This window comes from Somniosus microcephalus, chromosome 11, assembly GCF_052327205.1.
Source record: "Somniosus microcephalus isolate GS21.2 chromosome 11, FLI_Smic_1.0, whole genome shotgun sequence".
Lineage (NCBI taxonomy): Eukaryota > Metazoa > Chordata > Chondrichthyes > Squaliformes > Somniosidae > Somniosus > Somniosus microcephalus.
The window spans coordinates 60,179,549-60,201,218 of NC_140997.1; the positions used below are offsets into that span (position 1 = coordinate 60,179,549).

Here is a 21,670-nt window from a genome sequence, read left to right on the forward strand (position 1 = left end):
TTTTGTACTCCTTTATACCGCTGCCAACATGTTGTGTCTCCTTGTGTTCTTATACTATAAATAATAGACACTTTTAGCTCATTTTAGTTATTACTTTTACTTGGCTGTATTTTTGCTTTGTTTCTGTGCTGCCGCATGGTGCGGAGTGATACAAGATGTCCGACGCTGCACTGTGCACTATAGCAATATAACTACACCATACCAAAGTAGTTCCATTTAACGATGTGATACTATAACAATGTAACAAGGACATGTCCTTTATTGAAAAGGCTCCCCTTTTGCATCAAGTGGAGTTGAGGTCAAGATCATGAATAGCGGAGAAGGCTCCAGGGGCTGAATGGCCTGCTCCTATTTCTTATATTCTTATCACCAATTTTGACTTTTCAACATTAGGATTTCCCCCTTCAGGCTTTTGTGTAATTAAAGGCAAAATAGGTCACTGATCTGAAATGTTAACTCTGTTTCTCTCTCCACAGATACCGCTGAATGTTTGCAGCATTTTCTGTTTTTATTTTGTATGATTCCCCCTCCAATACACATGAAGGAGCTTAAATTACACAGCCTACATAACTACTTGTTTTCACACGTCCGGTCCCTTCTTGTGTTGTCATATTTCTGGAAGCTGCTGGTCACCTCTTTTGTTACTTTCGTTGGTTGTGTGGGAAAAATCCAGAAGTTACTTGTGTCTGACTGAAAGAGCTGGCTAAAATAAAAACAGAAAATGCTGGAAATACGCGGCAGGTCAGGCAGCATCTGTAGAGAGAGAAACCGAGTTAACGTTTCAAGTCGATAACCCCTCGTCAGAGCAGGAGGGGTAGTTTAGTGGAGAGGGGGGTGAGGAAGCAGCAGATGAGAATTCAGTTTCGAGAGAGATTGGAGAGCAAACGCAGAGGGATAGGGGAAGGAAGTAAATGAGATGGCTAATTCAGTTGCTATGGTCAAAAAAAAGGTGAGACTGGGTACAAACTCATCAAATCAAATCAACTTTTATTGTCATTGTTAGTGCACAAGTGCAGTACAACGAAATGTAGGCTTGCAGCTCCCGGGAGTGTACATTTAGATTAAGACATTTAAACATTCAACATCCCTTTGGCTTGTAATACATTAACATAAACATAACCATAATAAAGTGCATTAGCAGATGTGTAGGCTTTAGAGTTTATTTGTGGAGTTCAGTAGGATGACAGCCCTGGGAAAGAAGCTGTTCCTAAATCTGGTCGTACGGCTGCGAATGCATCTGTAGCGTCTCCCAGATGGCAGGAGGACGAACAGACTGTGGCTGGGGTGGGTAGGGTCTTTGATGATGGACCGTGACCTCCGTAAACAGCGTTTCTGGTATATGTGCTCTATGGTCGGTAGCCGGGTGCCGGTAATGCGTTGGGCAGTTTTGACTACCCGCTGCAGGGCTTTCCGGTCATAGTAGCTACAGCTGGCATACCGTGATACAGTCAGGATGCTCTCTATTGTGCAGCGGTAAAAGTTAGAGAGGATCTACTGTGGAACTGAGATCAGAAGATAGTTGGAATGGTTACGAAGTAGAGGTTTATCGCAGAGTTCAGAAGGTCATAAACAGTGGAGGGGAAATATTGTGAGCTGTGCTTATAAAGGAAAAACTTCCCTTCTGCATTTGAGGTGTGTGACCAGGCCGCTGTTGAGCAGCGGTTACCCCGCCCGCCGCCGGACCTAGCGCCTGTTCACGGCCGCCTGTTGATAAAGTTTGGTTGTTGAAAGCTGCTTCTATGTGCGGCTGCGCAGTGGTGGGTGGCTGTCGACACGTGGAGAAGATGGTGGAGCGGGAGCAGGTAACGGGAGCGGGCTCTTTACCCGCTCGGGGGTTATCAGTGCCGGGGTGAAATAAAATGTCGCGCTACCAGTTGACCGAAGGCGGCCGGGCCTCGGCTCCGGGTCTTATCCCCGCCACACCACACGGGGCTCGGTCGCTGCAGCGCCGAATTTGGAAGCCTGTAAAGCGCTCAACACCCGGGGCCGCACCCCGTGTGACTCTGTCTCTGCCCGGAGAAAGCGCCCCCGCGGCAGTGCAGAGTGCGCGCTGCTCCCCGTGTGCCCCTGTCTCTGCCCGGAGAAAGCGCCCCCGCGGCAGTGCAGAGTGCGCGCTGCTCCCCGTGTGCCCCTGTCTCTGCCCGGAGAAAGCGCCCCCGCGGCAGTGCAGAGTGCGCGCTGCTCCCCGTGTGCCCCTGTCTCTGCCCGGAGAAAGCGCGGCAGTGCAGAGTGCGCGCTGCTCCCCGTGTGCCCCTGTCTCTGCCCGGAGAAAGCGCCCCAGGGTAGTGCAGAGTGCGCGCTGCTCCCCGTGTGCCCCGTCTCTGCCCGGAGAAAGCGCCCCAGGGTAGTGCAGAGTGCGCGCTGCTCCCCGTGTGCCCCTGTCTCTGCCCGGAGAAAGCGCCCCCGCGGCAGTGCAGAGTGCGCGCTGCTCCCCGTGTGCCCCTGTCTCTGCCCGGAGAAAGCGGCAGTGCAGAGTGCGCGCTGCTCCCCGTGTGCCCCTGTCTCTGCCCGGAGAAAGCGCCCCCGCGGCAGTGTAGAGTGCGCGCTGCTCCCCGTGTGCCCCTGTCTCTGCCCGGAGAAAGCGCCCCCGCGGCAGTGTAGAGTGCGCGCTGCTCCCCGTGTGCCCCTGTCTCTGCCCGGAGAAAGCTCCCCCGCGGCAGTGCAGAGTGCGCGCTGCTCCCCGTGTGCCCCGTCTCTGCCCGGAGAAAGCGTCCCCGCGGCAGTGCAGAGTGCGCGCTGCTCCCCGTGTGCCCCTGTCTCTGCCCGGAGAAAGCGCCCCCGCGGCAGTGCAGAGTGCGCGCTGCTCCCCGTGTGCCCCTGTCTCTGCCCGGAGAAAGCGCCCCCGCGGCAGTGCAGAGTGCGCGCTGCTCCCCGTGTGCCCCTGTCTCTGCCCGGAGAAAGCGCCCCCGCGGCAGTGCAGAGTGCGCGCTGCTCCCCGTGTGCCCCGTCTCTGCCCGGAGAAAGCGCCCCCGCGGCAGTGCAGAGTGCGCGCTGCTCCCCGTGTGCCCCGTCTCTGCCCGGAGAAAGCGCCCCCGCGGCAGTGCAGAGTGCGCGCTGCTCCCCGTGTGCCCCTGTCTCTGCCCGGAGAAAGCGCCCCCGCGGCAGTGCAGAGTGCGCGCTGCTCCCCGTGTGCCCCGTCTCTGCCCGGAGAAAGCGTCCCCGCGGCAGTGCAGAGTGCGCGCTGCTCCCCGTGTGCCCCTGTCTCTGCCCGGAGAAAGCGGCAGTGCAGAGTGCGCGCTGTGTTGCTGCCGTTTCTGCGGCCCGGGTTGAAGGGGGTTCAGGGCGACACGCGACTGCAATGTGAGTTCAGCAGATTCAACACATGCCCGCGGTACATAACGTTCCCCCTGCGATCACCCTTCCATTAAAGTAACGTCTCTTTTTAGAAATATTAACTTTTATGCATAGTTTTGTTGTAATTGTGCTCTAATAGTGGAAAATATCAGTACTGTATAGGAAATAAAAACAGAAAATGCTGGAAATACTGTTTAGGTATACAATTGAAAGAAAACTTGCCAGCTGTGCAACTACTGTGGAACTGAGATCCGAAGAGAATTGGATTGTTGGAACGGTTACGAAGTAGAGTTTTATCGAAAAGTTCAGAAGGTCATAAACAGTGGAGGGGAAATATTGTGAGCTGTAATGCTAGATGATATTGCAGTTTTGGAATTGTATCCTATTTATAATTTTAATAGTTTATGCCACAAACCTTGTATAACCCAGAAGGTAATGCAGTACATAGTGTCCAACTAAACCATCAGATGAGAAGGTCAGAGGTTTGATTGCCATTTAGTTGGCTTGGTTGGGGTGCCACAGGTTTCTGGGCTTGAGGGGGAAGTAAAGGTTCCTGTTCCTGTTTGCTATTGTGCAATTCCGTCTGTAAGCATAAAGGGGAAAAAAGCAGTATATGGTGAAAATCTGAACTAAAAGAAAATGCTGGAAATACATGGGTCAGTCAATGTCTGTAAAAAGAAAAGTCAAGTTAATGCTTCCGATGTATAGCCTCCAATAGGGGTTCAACGAAGGATATACACCTGAAATATTAGCCTGAATTTCTTTTATAAATGGTGCATCGTGGGCGAGAACAGAATCGGAATTGGTGGTGATGCTGTCTGTGATCAAGCAGCCTGTAAAGGTCTCGCTGTCTAGACTCACATGAAAGATGGCCGTCTAGACTGGTGGTCTGCCTGTGTCCATGAAACAATCGCACTTTCACGAGTGGATTGAAGAACGAGACAATAAAAAAGTGATTTTGATATTGTTACTAAGTATTGAAGTGATAATCGCAGTAGATTATTAGCTAATAAAATGGTGGGTGCAATTCATAGTACATCCAAGTGTTCTGAGGCATTGTTTGTGTTCTAAATTGAAATTCTAAGGAGCATTTTTGCGGTTTTGAATCAGCTGGAACAAACAGTGCTTTAATCAGCAGTTCCGGTATATTCCTAGTAACAAGACTTAATGGAAGACTTACTGTTGTATTTTATCTCAAAATGTATATGTATATGTGTATTTGTGTTGACCCCCCCGCCCCTCCTCATTTCATCAGGTAGCTAAGGCCATTAAGGCCCTACAGGCATATGTGAAGAAAAGCAGGAATGACACAAAGCTGTTTCTGAATGAAGATGAGAATATAATGCTGAATGTTACAGTATGGAAGATTCCAAAACAGGAGCAAACAATAAAAATGTAAGTGAACCAAAATTAAACTGGGTGCGAAAGATGTGCCAAATTACTTGTGGTTTCTATGGTCCCCATCATAGTTTTGTGAAAACTCTTGTGGATTTTTGTTTTGTTTCAAAACACTGAAACTTTACTCTTTTCCCCTTGTTTCTTGTAACTTTAATTCGTAATAAGTATATATGAGGAGCCTTCAGGAATATATAGGAGGAGGAAGCATAGAAAGGAACCTGTTTTACTTTTTTAAAGTAAGATCTCATATATGATGAAGTCAGAAATTTGTTTGGTTTAGGTCCTTTTCACAGCCTATGGGATAGCTATTTTATTTGCTTTTACACCATCCTAAATAATCATTGTATTCCCTCTGACTGTGCTCTGTTACGGTAACACAGTTGTTGAATCGGGGGAACTTCGTATGATTCGACTAAGGACTATTTTTTGGTTTACAATGGATTGGTTGGAGTAGAACAATTAGCCTCCGTTTCACTGGGGGGGGTGGAGGGAAGAGTGGAGAAGGCACAGTTTCACAGAACTCAATGTGGATCAGTTATTGGGACCTGATGGCATGCATCCTGTTGAAGGAAGTCAGCGATGGTAGAGGCTGTAACCATGATTTTTCAATTCTCTCTAGACATGCAAACTATCTCGGGAGTTGAGGGGTATCCAATTTAAAAACTGATCAAGAAGGAAGATAATTGTAGACTAGCTAATCTAATGTTGGAAATATGTTAATCCATAATTTGAGATAAAATTGATGAGCATTGAGAAAAGTATCAGTTAATCAAGGACAACCAGAGCAGATTTGTTAAAGGCAAGTTGTGTTTGACAAATGTAATAATAGCTTTTTGAAGGGGTGACCAATTGGATAGATAAAGGGAAAGCAGTAAATGTGGTGTATATGGATTTTCAATAATGTTTGACAGGAAGCTTTTTATAAAAATTCAGGTGTATGGTATTAGAGAAAATGTAGCAACGTGGATGGAAAATTGTTTTACAGGCAGGAACAAAGGGTTCGAGCTAATGGGTGTTACTTGGATTGGAGAAGGGTTGGAACTGTGGAAGTGGTGTACTCCAGGGGTCTCTGCTGGGTCCACTTTTGTTCTCGATATATTCAGATGATTTGAATTTAAGCAATGGGAGCACAATCTCAGAATTTGATGACAACACATAAGTGGGAGGTTTGACAAATAGTGAGGACTGTAAAATACGTCGGGAGGATCTAGACAGGTGGCAAATTGAATTTAAAATGGAGAAGGTTATTGGTACTCTTCGATGCCTATTGGGTGGGTATAAATATGTCATTTCTACCAATCCTTTATGGCATTAGTGCAATAATGTGATGTTGGAATATGAGATAATTACTTTGAAATACTAATGCTCTTTGATATCATAGCCCAAAAAGAGCTCTATATAAGAGATGTTCTGATTGCTAGATGAATAACTGGCCTTTCTGCCTTTAGGTGCATCATTTAACGTTATGGATTTTAAGTTGCTTATCTGAAGAAACTAGAAATACATTTGCTGTGAGACTTTTATTCTGCCACTGAATGGATTGAGGTCCTTTCTTGCACTTAACATTTCTGTTGAATAATCATTCAAACGAGTTTATAGTGCTTAAAGTATTGCAATGTTGTGAACTCCATGCTGCCATCTTGTAAATACCTCTTAAGTATTTAGTAAAATCAATCCTTATCGCTGCAGTGCATTCATAAAAATATTGATAAAGTTGTCTCTCTAGGGTAGAAGTAATATGAGAATGCACTTGTCCACAAAGGCAACTAAATGAAGTGTGCAGCTAACTCGAGTGTTTTCTACCAAAATCATGTTAAGAATGTTCCTTCCCCTTAAAGCAGCACCATCAAACAAGCGAGTTGGTGCTTTGTGCCGGACCACAAATAATGTTACAGTTTCCCGAAACATACTTCAAGAAAGAACATTGAGTCGAACTATAAATGGGTAGTACTAAAAATGGAGTCTGACTGCAGCACACTGTTCACCATAAACTGGTCAGTGATTTAATTGCTTTACTACCCCCACCCCGCCCCCAACACGGCGGTGTCATTCTTCAGGGGGTCTTCACTTTAAACCGCTAATTTAAACGTGAACAAAAACGTGAGACTGCAGATGTGCAATAATGGGTAGAAGTAAGTTGATTTGCAGCCCGAGTTCTGGAATATATGAAAAATTAGTCAGTTGGGGGCTATAGTAGAGAACTGTAGGGATTAATTTTCAGTTTGATTACTTAATTTGATATCTTGTAACGCTGCACTGCTTTATTTGAAATTTAATGATTGGAATAATAGAGAAAGGAAGCCTGTGTGGTGCTATTTTGGGGTAATTTTGAACTCCTATGCTGAAAAGACCTTGTTTTTACTTTTGCAGATATCTGCCTCATCGAATTCGATTAGAGACGAAGGAAGTTTGCCTCTTCACCAAAGATGAACCAAACATGAATGCAGATCAGACCGAGAGATTCTATAAAAAGCTTCTCAGCAAGCATGGAATTAAGAATGTAACGCAGGTAGGCTTCTAGTTTAGACAAGCTACAACAATGCATTTAATACTGCCGTCTTGAAATTAAATGGTGCATTTTAAGATCTGTGTGTTTACTTTCAAATTGTTCTCTGTTCATCTCTTGTAACTCTTGCTTCACTGCAACAGTAATGGCTGATCGAGATTGGTGGCGCGGCGCACTAGTATCGCAGATTAGTCGGGCATTAGCTGCATCTGTGATTTCTCCTTGTGATTTCTAGGACATTGGAAAGGGAAAATCAAAACAATTCGTCAACTTAATTGCCTTTTGTGCATTGCCCCCTCCCCATGCAGATACACGCTTTCACACTACAGAGTGCTGGGATCTACATCCAGGCGTGGAAACGATCCTAATTCTGACTCTGCATCATAACCAATAAGTGGAGATTCTGCTTGATATGTAGTCTGATTTATTTTTTTCACTCGGCAAGATGAGGGATGCAGCTTTTGTTTTTTTTCTCTTTTTAACCGATTGTCAGCTTTGAGAATTCCAGGTTGTGTGTTTTTCGATGTAAATTGAAGGGAAGGAAGAGGTGGCATTAAAAAGCAATAGGGGGCATATACCATTTTAAATTGTAGAGATGGACTATTTCCCCTGGTTGAGGGTAAATGCCGACACTGACTGGTTGGGGGGCGAATGGCCTGTTCCTCTGTTGTATTTCTATGTATCCACTTTGGAAGTTGTAACTTAATTTCAGCCTCTGAAAGACACCTGTGCGAAGGATTGCTTTCCACGCCGGCTATCTCTTTACTTTCTCTGAAATTACAAAATGATGCTGAATTTGATCAATTCCCTTTTTTTTGTTTTTTTTAATTTTGTTTTGTGTATAATTTTTATAACCCATTTAAAATGATGCATTTCCAGGTAATTTAATCTTTTTTTGCAGTGATTCATTGTAATGGCTCTTGTATTTGAACAAAAAGCATCTTTAACTGCAAATATTTGTAAAATAAAGGAAACTTATTGAAATAAAGGGGGTTATGCCAGTGAGCCTCCCTTACTAAGAGGTTGATGGGCTTGTACATTAGTGAGGTCTAATCTCCCACGCCGGGGTTAGGAATCCAGTGAACGTGCAAAGGTTGTGTTTTAACTCGGATATGATTGAACAAGATATGCTAATTGACATCTTCAAATGCAAAATGGTGCAGTGTTGATATGAATTTTATTTTGTTAGATCATTCCATATAAAGTACTGAAGACCGAATACAAACCATTTGAAGCAAAGCGTCGCCTGTTGAGCAGATTTGATCTGTTCCTGGCTGATGACCGAATCAAGCGACTTTTATCCTCTCACTTAGGCAAACATTTTTACAACTCTAAGAAGTAAGTAATCTAGATATATTGCCATAAACTTTTTTTTATTATTTAAACAAATGCTCCAGAGATGAATCTCATTGTATTTTTGAGCCTCCTCTAATCCTTGAGTTGCCACATATAAATGCATAACAATAAACTAAATATAACTTTCATTTATTTCAATCTTGCAATAGCTGACCCTCGTATTCAAATGATGACAGCCATGAGTAATGAAGTGGGAGAGTCGGGCACCAACTTCAGCACTGAACCACAACAAATAATTACTAAAGTTGTATATTGCCATCCCAGTAGAGGGAGCACTTTTAGATTTTTAATAAGACAAAGGGTAAAAGTACTGTTCATTGAATGTGCAGTTATACCAATACAATAAGATTTTATTCCCGTGAAAGAAAGAACTTGCATTTATATAATGCCTTTCACCACCTCGGGCTGTCTCGCAGCTCTTTACAACCAATGAATTTTGAAGTGTATTTGATGTTATAATGTTGGGAAACGGGGCAGCCAATTTGCACATAGCAAGGTTTTACAAACAGCAATGAGATACGTGAACAGTTTTTAGTGAGGGTTGAGAGAGAAATATTGGCCAAGACCCTGGGAGAACTCCTCTTTGAATAGTGCCATGGGATTGTTCACATCAAGGGCAGGCATGGCAATAGCTTCTCATCTGAAAGGCGGCACCTCTTGCAGTGCAGCAGCCCCTCAGTATCGCACTGAAGTGTCAGTCTAGATTATGCACTCGAGTCTCGAGTGAGGATTGAGCCAAGTTAAGTGCTCGTTCTGTGTTGAAGTTAGAGCCAGACTCGGTGTCCGCTCTTCTAGGCACAGGATAATGGCTGTTGCCATCTTGGTTATATGGGCAGTTGCACAGGTAAATGCTCTCTGTGTGGTGAAACTCTTGGGAGTCCCCTGTCTTAAATTCACAATGACAGTGTTAGAAATCTGTGCTATCATCGCAGAAATTTTTTTTTAAATGAATATATGTACATCTGTGCCTGTGAGCCAGCAAATGAACACACACAAATCCTGTGGCCCAGTGAACCCAGTTTGAAAACCTATAGGCTGTCTTATTGTCTGGCAATTCTTGCAAGCTCACAAATACAATTGTTGTAGTTCTTTAAAGCAATGTCTTGTGTATAACCTGCCCATTTTCATTTTGATTTCTGATTTTAGAGCACCCCTGTCAGTAAATCTGTCTTCAAAGAATTTTGCAAAAGATATGAACAAAAGAATCCAGGGTACAATCCTTTCTGTCAGCAACAAGGGCAGCTGTTAGTGAGTATTAAGGCATATGGCTGCATCATGTGTTCCTCAAATTTGGGAGGATCAAACTATCTTTAACCTAACCCTGAAAGGTTGTTTTCTTTTGTATTTGCAAAGCAATTTTGAATGGGGCTGACTAGTGACAGAATGAAAGTACCTGTAGAAATCTAAATTATTTGGAGTTGCAAATTAGTGTGAAAATCAAGTTTCACTTCTAGGCAAATCTGATGTAGCTAATTTTCAATATGTTCTAGATTGTCATATTTATTAATTTTACTTTAGGACCCCATCCTACTAAATTCCTGAGTACAGAAGGTGCTGGGTATTTGCAATGGCTGCTTAAATCTTGAGTACTAATACTCCTAAAACTTCTTCAGCCGTATCTGTACTCACCAACACTTTTAATCAGGAGCATGCTTGAATGCCAGTGCTGTGCTTCTCTCTACCCGACAGTGAATGAAGTAACCAGCTGGTCTTGTATTCAACACGTGCTCTGCGCCGCTCACCAGCGTTTTAAAATTAGAGTCTTAAATTGAAGTGCCAGTGAACAGAGCAGAATACTTGCTAATTGAAAGACCAACTGGTAACTTTTTCCACTGTTGGGTGGATAGAGAGATGCAGGACTTTGAAAAATGTGCCTGATTTAACAGTTGTGAAAAGTAACAGAGCAGAGAAACTGACTGGGGAAGCCTTGAAGCACAGGGACTCGGGCAGTCTTTTCATAATACCCCTGTAACACAGCTGGTACTGAAGTTTTCGACTACTGAATGAGCTGTGGGTTGTACTTTACAGCCAGTTCTATGTAATTGTAATACAAAAGTATTTTGGCTATCTAAAAATTGTCCAATTCCACTGGGTTCCTACTGGAGCCTAGTAAATATGCATTCTATCCCATGAGTTGGGAAATCCTGCAGATTGAGATGTTTTCATTTTTCGTGATCAGAATGAATTTTCCACACTTTCCTATTTAGTATTGTGTGTTTATAATGTGATAGTATAACAATTCTGTTATAGAAGAGAGACTGGGCAGATTGGGTTTGTTTTCCTTGGAGCAGCGGAGGCTGAGGGGGGACATGATTGAGGTGTACAAAATTATGAGGGGCATAGATAGGATGGATACTGAGGAGCTTTTTCCCTTAGTAGAAGGGTCAATAACTAGGGGGCATAGATGCAAGGTAAAGGGCGGGAGGTTTAGAGGGGATTTGAGAAAGAACTTTTTCACCCAGAGGGTGGTTGGAGTCTGGAACTCACTGCCTGAAAGGGTTGTGGAGGCAGGAACCCTCACAACATTTAAGAAGCATTTGGATGAGCACTTGAAATGCCATAGCATACAAGGCTACGGACCAAATGCTGGAATATGGGATTAGATTAGACAGGGCTTGATGGCCGGCGCGGACACGATGGGCCGAAGGGCCTCTATCCGTGCTGTATAACTCTATGACTCTAATTACTAGTACAGGTAGACTATCCTTTATCCGAAAACCTCGGGACCAGCCGTGTTTCGGTTTTCGGAGAATTTCGGATTTCGGAAGGTGGGTCGACAGGGGTCGGGGCCGGCGGGGGTCCACGGGGGGCTCGTGCGCACGACTTACGCTGACGCTCAGCGTAAGTCGGCGGGGGTCCGCGCGGGCGTGGGGGTCGGCGGGGGGTCGTGCGCACGACTTACGCTGACGCTCAGCGTAAGTCGGCGGGGGTTGGGGCCGGCGGGGGGTCGTGCGCACGACTTACGCTGGACTTACGCTGACCGAAAAAACCTTCAGTTTTTAGAGGGTTTCGGTTTTCGGAAGTCCGGATAAAGGGTAGTCTACCTGTACACAGAGTCAGTATCATATTTGTCTTTCACCTGAAGTGATTGACCACTAGCTTGACAGTTCCTTGGTAGAAACTATTTTAAATTCACTGAACCACTTCAGTCTAAAATAGTACATGATACGAATGAACAGTGGAGCTATAATGACGTTTAACCATCTCAATTATCTATATATTTTTTAATATGTCTGCTGGCTACCCATCAGTCTGTCCATTTTTAAACCTCTGATTTGTCTGTGGAGCCACACAAATGCTGTATCTTGCATGTAGTTGGTCAGTGCTATCTATGCAACTGTTATCCCCATGCTTCCAGCCTGACTGTGCAGCCTGGCCCTGTGCTTCACTGTTCCATCCTGACACAAGCTGGCCCTCACTCTATCCTGGACAGGCTCTGGGCTTTGTCGCTCACTGCTGGTCAACAACAGACTCTGGTTTCCCTGGAATTTTAACCAGATTGTGTATTTTAAATGAATTACCTGATGGTAATTTCAGAAAAAGTAATTGTTATTTTTACAATGCTCATTATTGGTTCTTTCTAAATTCACAAAACTGAAAAATCGAAAATATCTGACCAGAATGTTGGTTGCACCAGCTAACTTTAGGGGATGTGGAGTGTGAATATTCTAGAAGAATGTATTATTTGTTGTCAATAGTTTGAAATATGTGCCAGTGGTGTAATTTCCTGACATTTTTTCCTTTCAGTGCTTCCCGTGTAGCTCATACGGGAATGAAGTTGCAGGAAGCAGTGGAAAATGTTACCGCTGCTGTTCACGTTATTGCAGAAAAGTTGCCCGAGGTATGTAGAAAAATGTACTGCACGTGGGAATATAGCCAATCATATATATGCATGTATGTATCTTCCCTCTCTGTGCACTGTATCAACTTCACTCCCTGGATTATTTTTCTCCTCTTACTTCAGTTCTCATTTCCTGTTCTGCCTTGCCCTTCCTCCAACTCTCATCTCTTGCTGTAACATGTGATTTTTCTCTCTTCGTGTAGAGTATGTAGAATGTTGCAAGTGACAGAAAAATTGACTTTTTGGACACTACATTTTAAAGAAGAGAAGCTTCCAGTTGGATGGTGTGAACAATAAATTGCTGAAATAACTTTCAGTTACAACTGTGTAATGTTGCTGTTTGAGCTTTCCCTTTTTAGTTGCTATGTGATGCACAGGGAAGAAATCTAAGAGTCAGTAATGTGCTTAACAATTACAACTTTATATTACAGTATTGGTGACATTTGTTCTCATTGGGGGATACTGGTGCTGGAGAAAGTAGAAGTTTTCCCTTTTGGCCACCATGTATCTGTATTGAGTATGTCCAATTGGACACAGCATGGTTAGATACACCGCTCCAACTGGCCTTAAGCCTTGTCTCAAGAGCAACTTCTATTGCGAATTTTGCTTTTTCCCATACCAATGATCGATTTGGCAACTGGTATTGAAAATTTGTACAATGACCAGTATTTATATTGTTTTAAATATATTTGTGCCTATTGTTGATGTGTAGAAATGTTCAATCAATACAAGGAAGCAGAGAGTTTATCTAAACTCTGTTATGGATTTGCTATTGTATTCCAGGGGTGCAAGAAAAGCATGCCAGCCCACTGCGCCATCTAGTCCCACATGATTGGAGAACTTTTTTAAAAGCAATTTCTTATACTCGTTATTTCAATTTAAAGTTTCAGCTTTTAGAATGTATTTTATCAATGAGAAATTGAGATGAATGGACAAGGATTTAGGGCAAATTAAGGACAAACCATCAGAAAGGAATGCATGGGTTTCAGTGACCGCGAGAGCAACTTAGAATTAAGTTTTGGAGTATTGCAAACTCTAATCCTTGGACAGAAATTTGAAGTTTAATTTTAAACACAGGACCCTTGACTTTTCAATTATGTTTTCACTATACACAATTTGGCTTGAGAGAACTCAATTCAGCAATATTGGTCCTATTTTTATTGTATTACCTACCCTAATGTCTTTGTGCATTTTAACACATCTGTAAATGTGATTACAAATGGTGCTTTTTTGAATTTGTTAAAACTAACATGCGCAGAAAAATATGGGAAATGTCTTGTGCAACACTTGTTTGGGGAAAGCAATGCTGATTTTATTTATCTCCCAAATAGTATGAGGATCTGCTGCAAATTTAGTAAAATTACTTGCATCTAGTTTATTTCCCATTGAATTGTCTTACTTTTTTGTTCTGGTAGCAGCAATGGAAAAATGTGAAAATTCTTCACCTGAAAACCCCAACTTCTATTGCTCTTCCTATTTATACATCTGGTCTGCACAACCTTCAGGAGCTACAGAAAAAGCATCCGAAGGCTCCCAAGAAACAGCGAAAAGCAGTAAGTAAAGGATTTTTATATAGAATAAAAAACAGAATAAGTACAATATACACTCATTTACTATGCAGAAAAGATAGGTTTACCATAACAATTTGCATTTATATAGTGTCTTTAACAGATAAACGTACCAGGGCACTTTACAGAAGCATGGTGGGGATGGGGGGATGCCGAGCCAAAGAATGAAAGGACTTGCACTTGTATAGCGCCTTTCACAACCTCAAGACGTCCCAAAGTGCTTTACCGCCATTAAAATACTTTTGAAGTCACTGTTGTAATGTACGGAAACTAGGCAGCTAATTGGCGCACAGCCAGGTCCCACTAACGGCTGTGAAATAAATGACCAGAGAATCCTTTCAGTGATGTTGGCTAAGGGATTAATGTTGGCCAAGACACTTGAAGAACTTCCCCTGTTCCTCTTTGAATGGTACCATGGAATCTTTTACGTCCACCTGAGAGGGCAGATGGGCCTCGATTTAACATCTCACCCAAAAGACAGAACCTCTGACAGTGCAGCAATTTCCTCAGTAATTGCAGTAAAGTGTCAGCCTAGATTATGTGCTCAAGTCTCTGGAGTGGAGCTTAAAGCCACGGTTGACATCTGTCTGGAGGAGATATTTAGAGGGGGACTTCAAAAAAGGTGTGCATTAAGGAGGGTCTTAAATAGTTGCGGGGGGGGGTGGCTGCGATTTAGGATGGGAATTTCAGTGTGTTGAACCCAGGCAGCTGAAGGCATACTGTCAATAGCAAGGGGGTGTGCAATTGCACAACAGGCCAGAGTCAGAGGAACAGAAAGCTTTGGGGGAGGTGTTTAGAGACCTGGATTGGTGAGGCCATGAAGGCGTTTAAACACAAGGATGAGAATTTCAGATTGGAAGCGTTGGGGGACTGAGCCAAAGTAGGTCAGGGGGACAGAGTTGATAGGTGTGTGGAACTTGGTGCAGGATAGGATACGAACAGCACAGAGTTTTATATGAGCTGAAGTTTATTGTGGGAGACCAGCCAGGGGAGTATTGGAATAGTTGAGACGACAAAAGCATGGGTGAGGGTTTTAGTGGCGGATGGGCTGAGATTGGGTCAGAAGCAAGCATTGGAGTGGATATGGGGTTGAATAGGATACCAAGGTTACAAAGAGTCTGGTTCAGCCTGAGACGGTGGCCAGGGAAGGGGGTGGAGTTGGTGGCGAGGGGATGGAGTTTGTAGCGGAACTGAAGACAATGGCTTTGGTCTTCCTAATGTTTAGCGCAAAGAAATTCTGATGCCTGAATGCCAGATAAACATGTCGCACAGTGGCGGAGGGTTATCGTAGAATCCTAGAAATTTACAGCACAGGAGACCATTCGACCCATCGTGCCTGTGCTGGGTAGGGTAGAGCTGGGTGTCATCAGCATGCGTTTGGAAGCTGATCCCATGTCTACGGATTATATTGCCAAGGGGCATCTTGTCGATGCAAAGGAGCTAGAGGTCAGGGATGGATCTTTGGAGGATTCCCATGGTGATGGTGTGGAGATAAACTATAAATCTAGCTTCCAGTCGTGTAAAAGTATTACAAAATAGGTTACCCTTTTCTTCTCCTGTCTCTCTAATTTTTCATCCCATTTTTCCTGAGGGCATCAAGCTCTTTTTGCAGTACAGTTTCATGGATAATGGCTGCCCTCCAGCATAGAATCCAAAAGGCCATTTTTTATTTTGGAGCCAGACAATGAATGTTTTATGACTATTTGACTGTAGGGGGCATCCCAGCCAAGCCCAATCTAGCAGCATCTGATGTTCACAGAATCTACAGTGCAGATAGAGGCCATTTCGGCTCATCGAGCCTGCACCGACACATATCCCACCCTATCCCTGTAACCCCACGTATTTAATCCCCTAACACTAAGGGTCAATTTATCATAGCCAAATCAACCTAACCTGCACATCTTTGAACTTTCTCACTAGAGAGTACTTCTAATGCTCCAAAAATATATACATTTAAAAGCTTAGCACTGTTGTCTTAAGGTTCTATCTCATTTGCACTAAATATAGCTTAGGATTGGCAGTTCTGGAAGGCAGTGGGTTTTTCTCAGACCTGTACTTTGTAAAGGTTACAGAAGATTGATGATTTTTCTAGTAGCTGTTTTTTAAATCTTCCATTGTATGAAAATACACTCTGTCTCACTTGACTGTTTATCAGGTTGGCAGAGGCCAAGGGAATTCTTACAGTTGAGATGATACTAGCAATGAAGAGTAGAAAATTGGAAGAATTTTAATTGTTCACCTGTGTATTTCCTAATCTTTCCAGGCGTCCGTGCATTTCTGCTCACTTCTCTTCCTTTCACCCCTCCCAAGTACCAGCTCTCATTCAGCACATACTGGCCGCTGGAACATCCAAGGCCGTGTCTCCATATGGGCCAGGGAATGGAGTGCCCATGTTAAACCCTGCCAGTGAGACTTACAGATTTTGATATAATGTTTTAACATGCAGAATGAATTGCATGTGTTGAACAGTGAACATCTCTACCTCTTCTTGCACAAGATTAAAACTCAGGAATGATGTACTCAATTTATTGATGTAGCTGGATTTCAGACAATCTGTAATTCTCAATTATTGATTTTATCACATGGATGCAAGGGCCTACTTATGGGATGCATCTCAATTTGAAGAATGCTACATATAAAAGTAACCTCACTTTATTGCAACCTCCAAGATTTTTGCTTGAGGCAGCCTACTTTGATAAGGCACAGTTGTCAGTTAATGATTGTATGATGAGGTGTTCTACTTTTAGTACTGGGGGGTGAAATTGTAGTTTTGTCTTAGTAGTTTACTCTGAGAAATATCTTGGTTGGACTGTCTTCAACTGAAAGAAGTCGTCATGAAGCTGCCTGGAAGAGGAATAAAATAGGGTCTGGAAAGTAACTTTTATTTCATGTTGCATTTGTACTTGGGAAATGTTCACTTGACAGCAGTGAAAAGTTTCATGCTTTTTAAAAAAAATACAGCCCACATATTGAAAATGTTTTTTTCTCAGAATAAGCAGAAGAAAGCAACAGAAGTTGTGAATTCAGAAACTCCAACTGAAGTGCCATCATCAGCTGAGGTTACCAGTGCTCTTGTTGAGGCAATAGCAGAGAAGTCAAAACAAACCAAGCCTGCTATTGCCAAGAAACATTGCGCAGAAGAAGAAATACCACAGCTGGTTCCCATTGAAGAGCAAACACCCAAAAAGAAGGCAAAATTGCAAGTAAGTTGTATAGTTGATGAGATGCATTTTTTCCGCTTTTCTCTTTTTCTCCCCCCCCACCAAGCCAGGTCTGCTCCTTACCTGACATCCTTGTGTGCAAATACCATCAGGGATCGCTGGACAGTGATCAGCAGAGACTTGGCTCTACAACCTAGTTGTTGCATCTCTGAGATCAGCCAACTCAGCATAGACTGATCAAATCAGAGGCCTTCACCAGATGGTGCATTTACCCGCTCAAATCTCTCTCCTTCCATGGCCATTCACTTTACAGGTCACACAGCTATTTTAGTAACTATTTTGATCATTTAATTTTTTTCCTTTGAACAACCAACTTAAAAATATGAATCATTTTGAGGAGCAGACACTTTATTTGACAGTATTTTTCTCTGCTAAACAAATGTATTTGTGTGTGTGTATATCTAGGTGTTTTCACATACAGGGCTCGTCGGCAAAATTTTCAACTTTCTCACTAGAGAGTACTTCTAATGCTCCAAAAATATATACATTTAAAAGCTTAGCACTGTTGTCTTAAGGTTCTATCTCATTTGCACTAACTATAGCTTAGGATTGGCAGTTCTGGAAGGCAGTGGGTTTTTCTCAGACCTGTACTTTGTAAAGGTTACAGAAGATTGATGATTTTTCTAGTAGCTGTTTTTTAAATCTTCCATTGTATGAAAATACACTCTGTCTCACTTGACTGTTTATCAGGTTGGCAGAGGCCAAGGGAATTCTTACAGTTGAGATGATACTAGCAATGAAGAGTAGAAAATTGGAAGAATTTTAATTGTTCACCTGTGTATTTCCTAATCTTTCCAGGCGTCCGTGCATTTCTGCTCACTTCTCTTCCTTTCACCCCTCCCAAGTACCAGCTCTCATTCAGCACATACTGGCCGCTGGAACATCCAAGGCCGTGTCTCCATATGGGCCAGGGAATGGAGTGCCCATGTTAAACCCTGCCAGTGAGACTTACAGATTTTGATATAATGTTTTAACATGCAGAATGAATTGCATGTGTTGAACAGTGAACATCTCTACCTCTTCTTGCACAAGATTAAAACTCAGGAATGATGTACTCAATTTATTGATGTAGCTGGATTTCAGACAATCTGTAATTCTCAATTATTGATTTTATCACATGGATGCAAGGGCCTACTTATGGGATGCATCTCAATTTGAAGAATGCTACATATAAAAGTAACCTCACTTTATTGCAACCTCCAAGATTTTTGCTTGAGGCAGCCTACTTTGATAAGGCACAGTTGTCAGTTAATGATTGTATGATGAGGTGTTCTACTTTTAGTACTGGGGGGTGAAATTGTAGTTTTGTCTTAGTAGTTTACTCTGAGAAATATCTTGGTTGGACTGTCTTCAACTGAAAGAAGTCGTCATGAAGCTGCCTGGAAGAGGAATAAAATAGGATCTGGAAAGTAACTTTTATTTCATGTTGCATTTGTACTTGGGAAATGTTCACTTGACAGCAGTGAAAAGTTTCATGCTTTTTAAAAAAAATACAGCCCACATATTGAAAATGTTTTTTTCTCAGAATAAGCAGAAGAAAGCAACAGAAGTTGTGAATTCAGAAACTCCAACTGAAGTGCCATCATCAGCTGAGGTTACCAGTGCTCTTGTTGAGGCAATAGCAGAGAAGTCAAAACAAACCAAGCCTGCTATTGCCAAGAAACATTGCGCAGAAGAAGAAATACCACAGCTGGTTCCCATTGAAGAGCAAACACCCAAAAAGAAGGCAAAATTGCAAGTAAGTTGTATAGTTGATGAGATGCATTTTTTCCGCTTTTCTCTTTTTCTCTCCCCCCCCCCCCCCACCAAGCCAGGTCTGCTCCTTACCTGACATCCTTGTGTGCAAATACCATCAGGGATCGCTGGACAGTGATCAGCAGAGACTTGGCTCTACAACCTAGTTGTTGCATCTCTGAGATCAGCCAACTCAGCATAGACTGATCAAATCAGAGGCCTTCACCAGATGGTGCATTTACCCGCTCAAATCTCTCTCCTTCCATGGCCATTCACTTTACAGGTCACACAGCTATTTTAGTAACTATTTTGATCATTTAATTTTTTTCCTTTGAACAACCAACTTAAAAATATGAATCATTTTGAGGAGCAGACACTTTATTTGACAGTATTTTTCTCTGCTAAACAAATGTATTTGTGTGTGTGTATATCTAGGTGTTTTCACATACAGGGCTCGTCGGCAAAATTTTCAACTTTCTCACTAGAGAGTACTTCTAATGCTCCAAAAATATATACATTTAAAAGCTTAGCACTGTTGTCTTAAGGTTCTATCTCATTTGCACTAAATATAGCTTAGGATTGGCAGTTCTGGAAGGCAGTGGGTTTTTCTCAGACCTGTACTTTGTAAAGGTTACAGAAGATTGATGATTTTTCTAGTAGCTGTTTTTTAAATCTTCCATTGTATGAAAATACACACTCTCACTTGACTGTTTATCAGGTTGGCAGAGGCCAAGGGAATTCTTACAGTTGAGATGATACTAGCAATGAAGAGTAGAAAATTGGAAGAATTTTAATTGTTCTCCCTTATATGAGCATGTGATTTTGTATGTAACAGGGACACTTAACTGGAGCTTTATTAATTTAAAATGAATCATTTCACCATTTATGGTAATGGAAATTGGATGCTATTGCAAACCTGGTCATATTTATTATATTTATTTACTTTTTGATTCCTTTTTTTGCTGAGCAGAAATTAAATGGAGAAAGCCACTCCACACCAAAGAGAGCTGATGGAACTGAGACTCCTGTTGGTAAGAAACTGCAGCAAATAAAGTACAAAAAAATACAGGAAACGCCTAAACAGAATCCAGAAAGTCTAGAACTGCAGACTCCAAGCAAACGAGGGAAACGCCTCCAGACACCCAAACAGGAAGTGGAAAAAAATGATTCCTTGTTTGAGAGAAGTGCACAAAGGAAAACTGCTAAAAAACCTCAGAGGCAGTCGGTAGGGATCCTAAAAACAGAGAAACTTGTAAAGTCTGCAGTGAAAACTCCCAAACAGAAACAAAAGCAGAAGGTTCCGCAGTCTGCCTGAACTTTACCCGTGTCTTTTTGAACAGTGTAAATCTCTTTTTTTTTGTTCAAAAAGTGGCAATAAATTCTTTGCCACTCCAAGAGGTCTGTTGAATACACATTGTGTTGATTATATTTGTTTAAATACACATGACATAGTTTAATAATTTAAATGAGATCTTTTGTTGATCACTGTGGTAACAGTATGAAAACATCACTAGTTGGCCTCAGCTGAATAGATATCGTCATCGGTGCATCAACCATGGGAATGACCGAATGAAGTGCTAACTTTAACAGACTCAGAACTTTGTACTAAAATGAAAAGGGACACTGAATAATCATGGTTGTAACTAAAAAAAAAATCATAGTTGTAACTAAAAATAGTTTGAGGTTAATGGGTTCTTCATTTCACTACAAACTGTGTAGCTAGTTATCTCTATCTCCAGCATAATATTGTAGGTATTTTCCTCACTCCTTTGGTCTCCCTGGGCCATCCACCATTTTCTAGCTAAGGGGCTGGGCATTTACCTGTTCAATGCCCTGTTCCAGTGCCATCCTCCAGCTGGATGATAATTGGTTGGATTGACTTTGTCCTCTATTTTGTATCTTTCCCTTGTGGAAGAGCATCTAACATCGACTGAGCCCGCTTGCTGATGACTCAGCTGATGGCAGGTACTCATGAGTGTGAACCTGTCTCCCGTACATGAAATGAATTTTAGTAGCAATCAAAATGATTACAGGAAAAAATGTATACACAGGCTGAAAAGTAACCACAGAAATGGCCAACTATTCTCTCTTAATTTTGATGTCAACCTGTGGCCCATTGATGCTCCATTTGTACTGTGCGACATCTAAGCAGAAGCATTTCTGATGATGCATTCGTGTGGGAAGTCAAACAGACAAGGCAGACTGTTGAACTTTAATTACTATTTTGTGTCTTGGGGAAAATCCATTACAGGATTTGTATGAAGCTTCCAATACATCAGAATTTGTTCCAGTGCTATTAAATGTGTGCCCATATATGTGCTGAATTTGGCTCATCCTCATTTGTGCTTGCCCTGTGTGGAACATTTGTCATGAGAACTGTCAATTGAAATGTAAACTCAAGTCAGCCCTTTGTTTATTAACAGTATATTAGGCTTCCAGAAACCAAATAAAACATTTTTTTATCCTATTGTAGCTTTGTACTTGTAGATGTATGTTTTGTGTCACCTTTGATTTTCACAAGTCACTGGGGTGTATACATTAAGTATATCATTCTGACATTGCTTAGTTATGTAAGATTGAGCTGCAGCATAACTTGACTTAAACTTGTATTTGTATCTGCAACTAAGCTAATTTTAACCTTTATTAAGAGTTTATTAGAAAAGATGCATGTGTAAATCTGAAAGTAATCATATGTTTTTTGGTTGGAGAAGTAAGTTGCAATTCTTGCAAGTAATATAGGTAGTTCCCCTTA

General features: G+C 42.3%; 1 protein-coding gene across 2 annotated transcripts; it reads left to right on the plus strand.

Annotated features, from left to right (window-relative positions):
- Positions 1 to 1,699: 1,699 nt before the first annotated feature.
- On the plus strand, positions 1,700 to 21,385 carry rsl1d1 (ribosomal L1 domain containing 1). 2 transcript variants are annotated; one of them, XM_086000771.1, is made up of 10 exons: positions 1,700 to 1,802; positions 4,550 to 4,689; positions 7,063 to 7,201; positions 8,388 to 8,536; positions 9,701 to 9,802; positions 12,302 to 12,395; positions 13,811 to 13,948; positions 16,954 to 17,166; positions 18,710 to 18,922; positions 19,889 to 21,385. In XM_086000771.1, the coding sequence occupies exons 1-10, from the start codon at positions 1,740 to 1,742 to the stop codon at positions 20,231 to 20,233; spliced, it is 1,596 nt and encodes a 531-aa protein (XP_085856897.1). In that variant the 5' UTR covers positions 1,700 to 1,739; the 3' UTR covers positions 20,234 to 21,385. The 2 variants fall into 2 exon arrangements, with proteins under 2 accessions (XP_085856897.1, XP_085856898.1); XM_086000772.1 differs by having other exon boundaries at positions 13,814 to 13,948.
- The last annotated feature ends 285 nt before the right edge of the window (positions 21,386 to 21,670 follow it).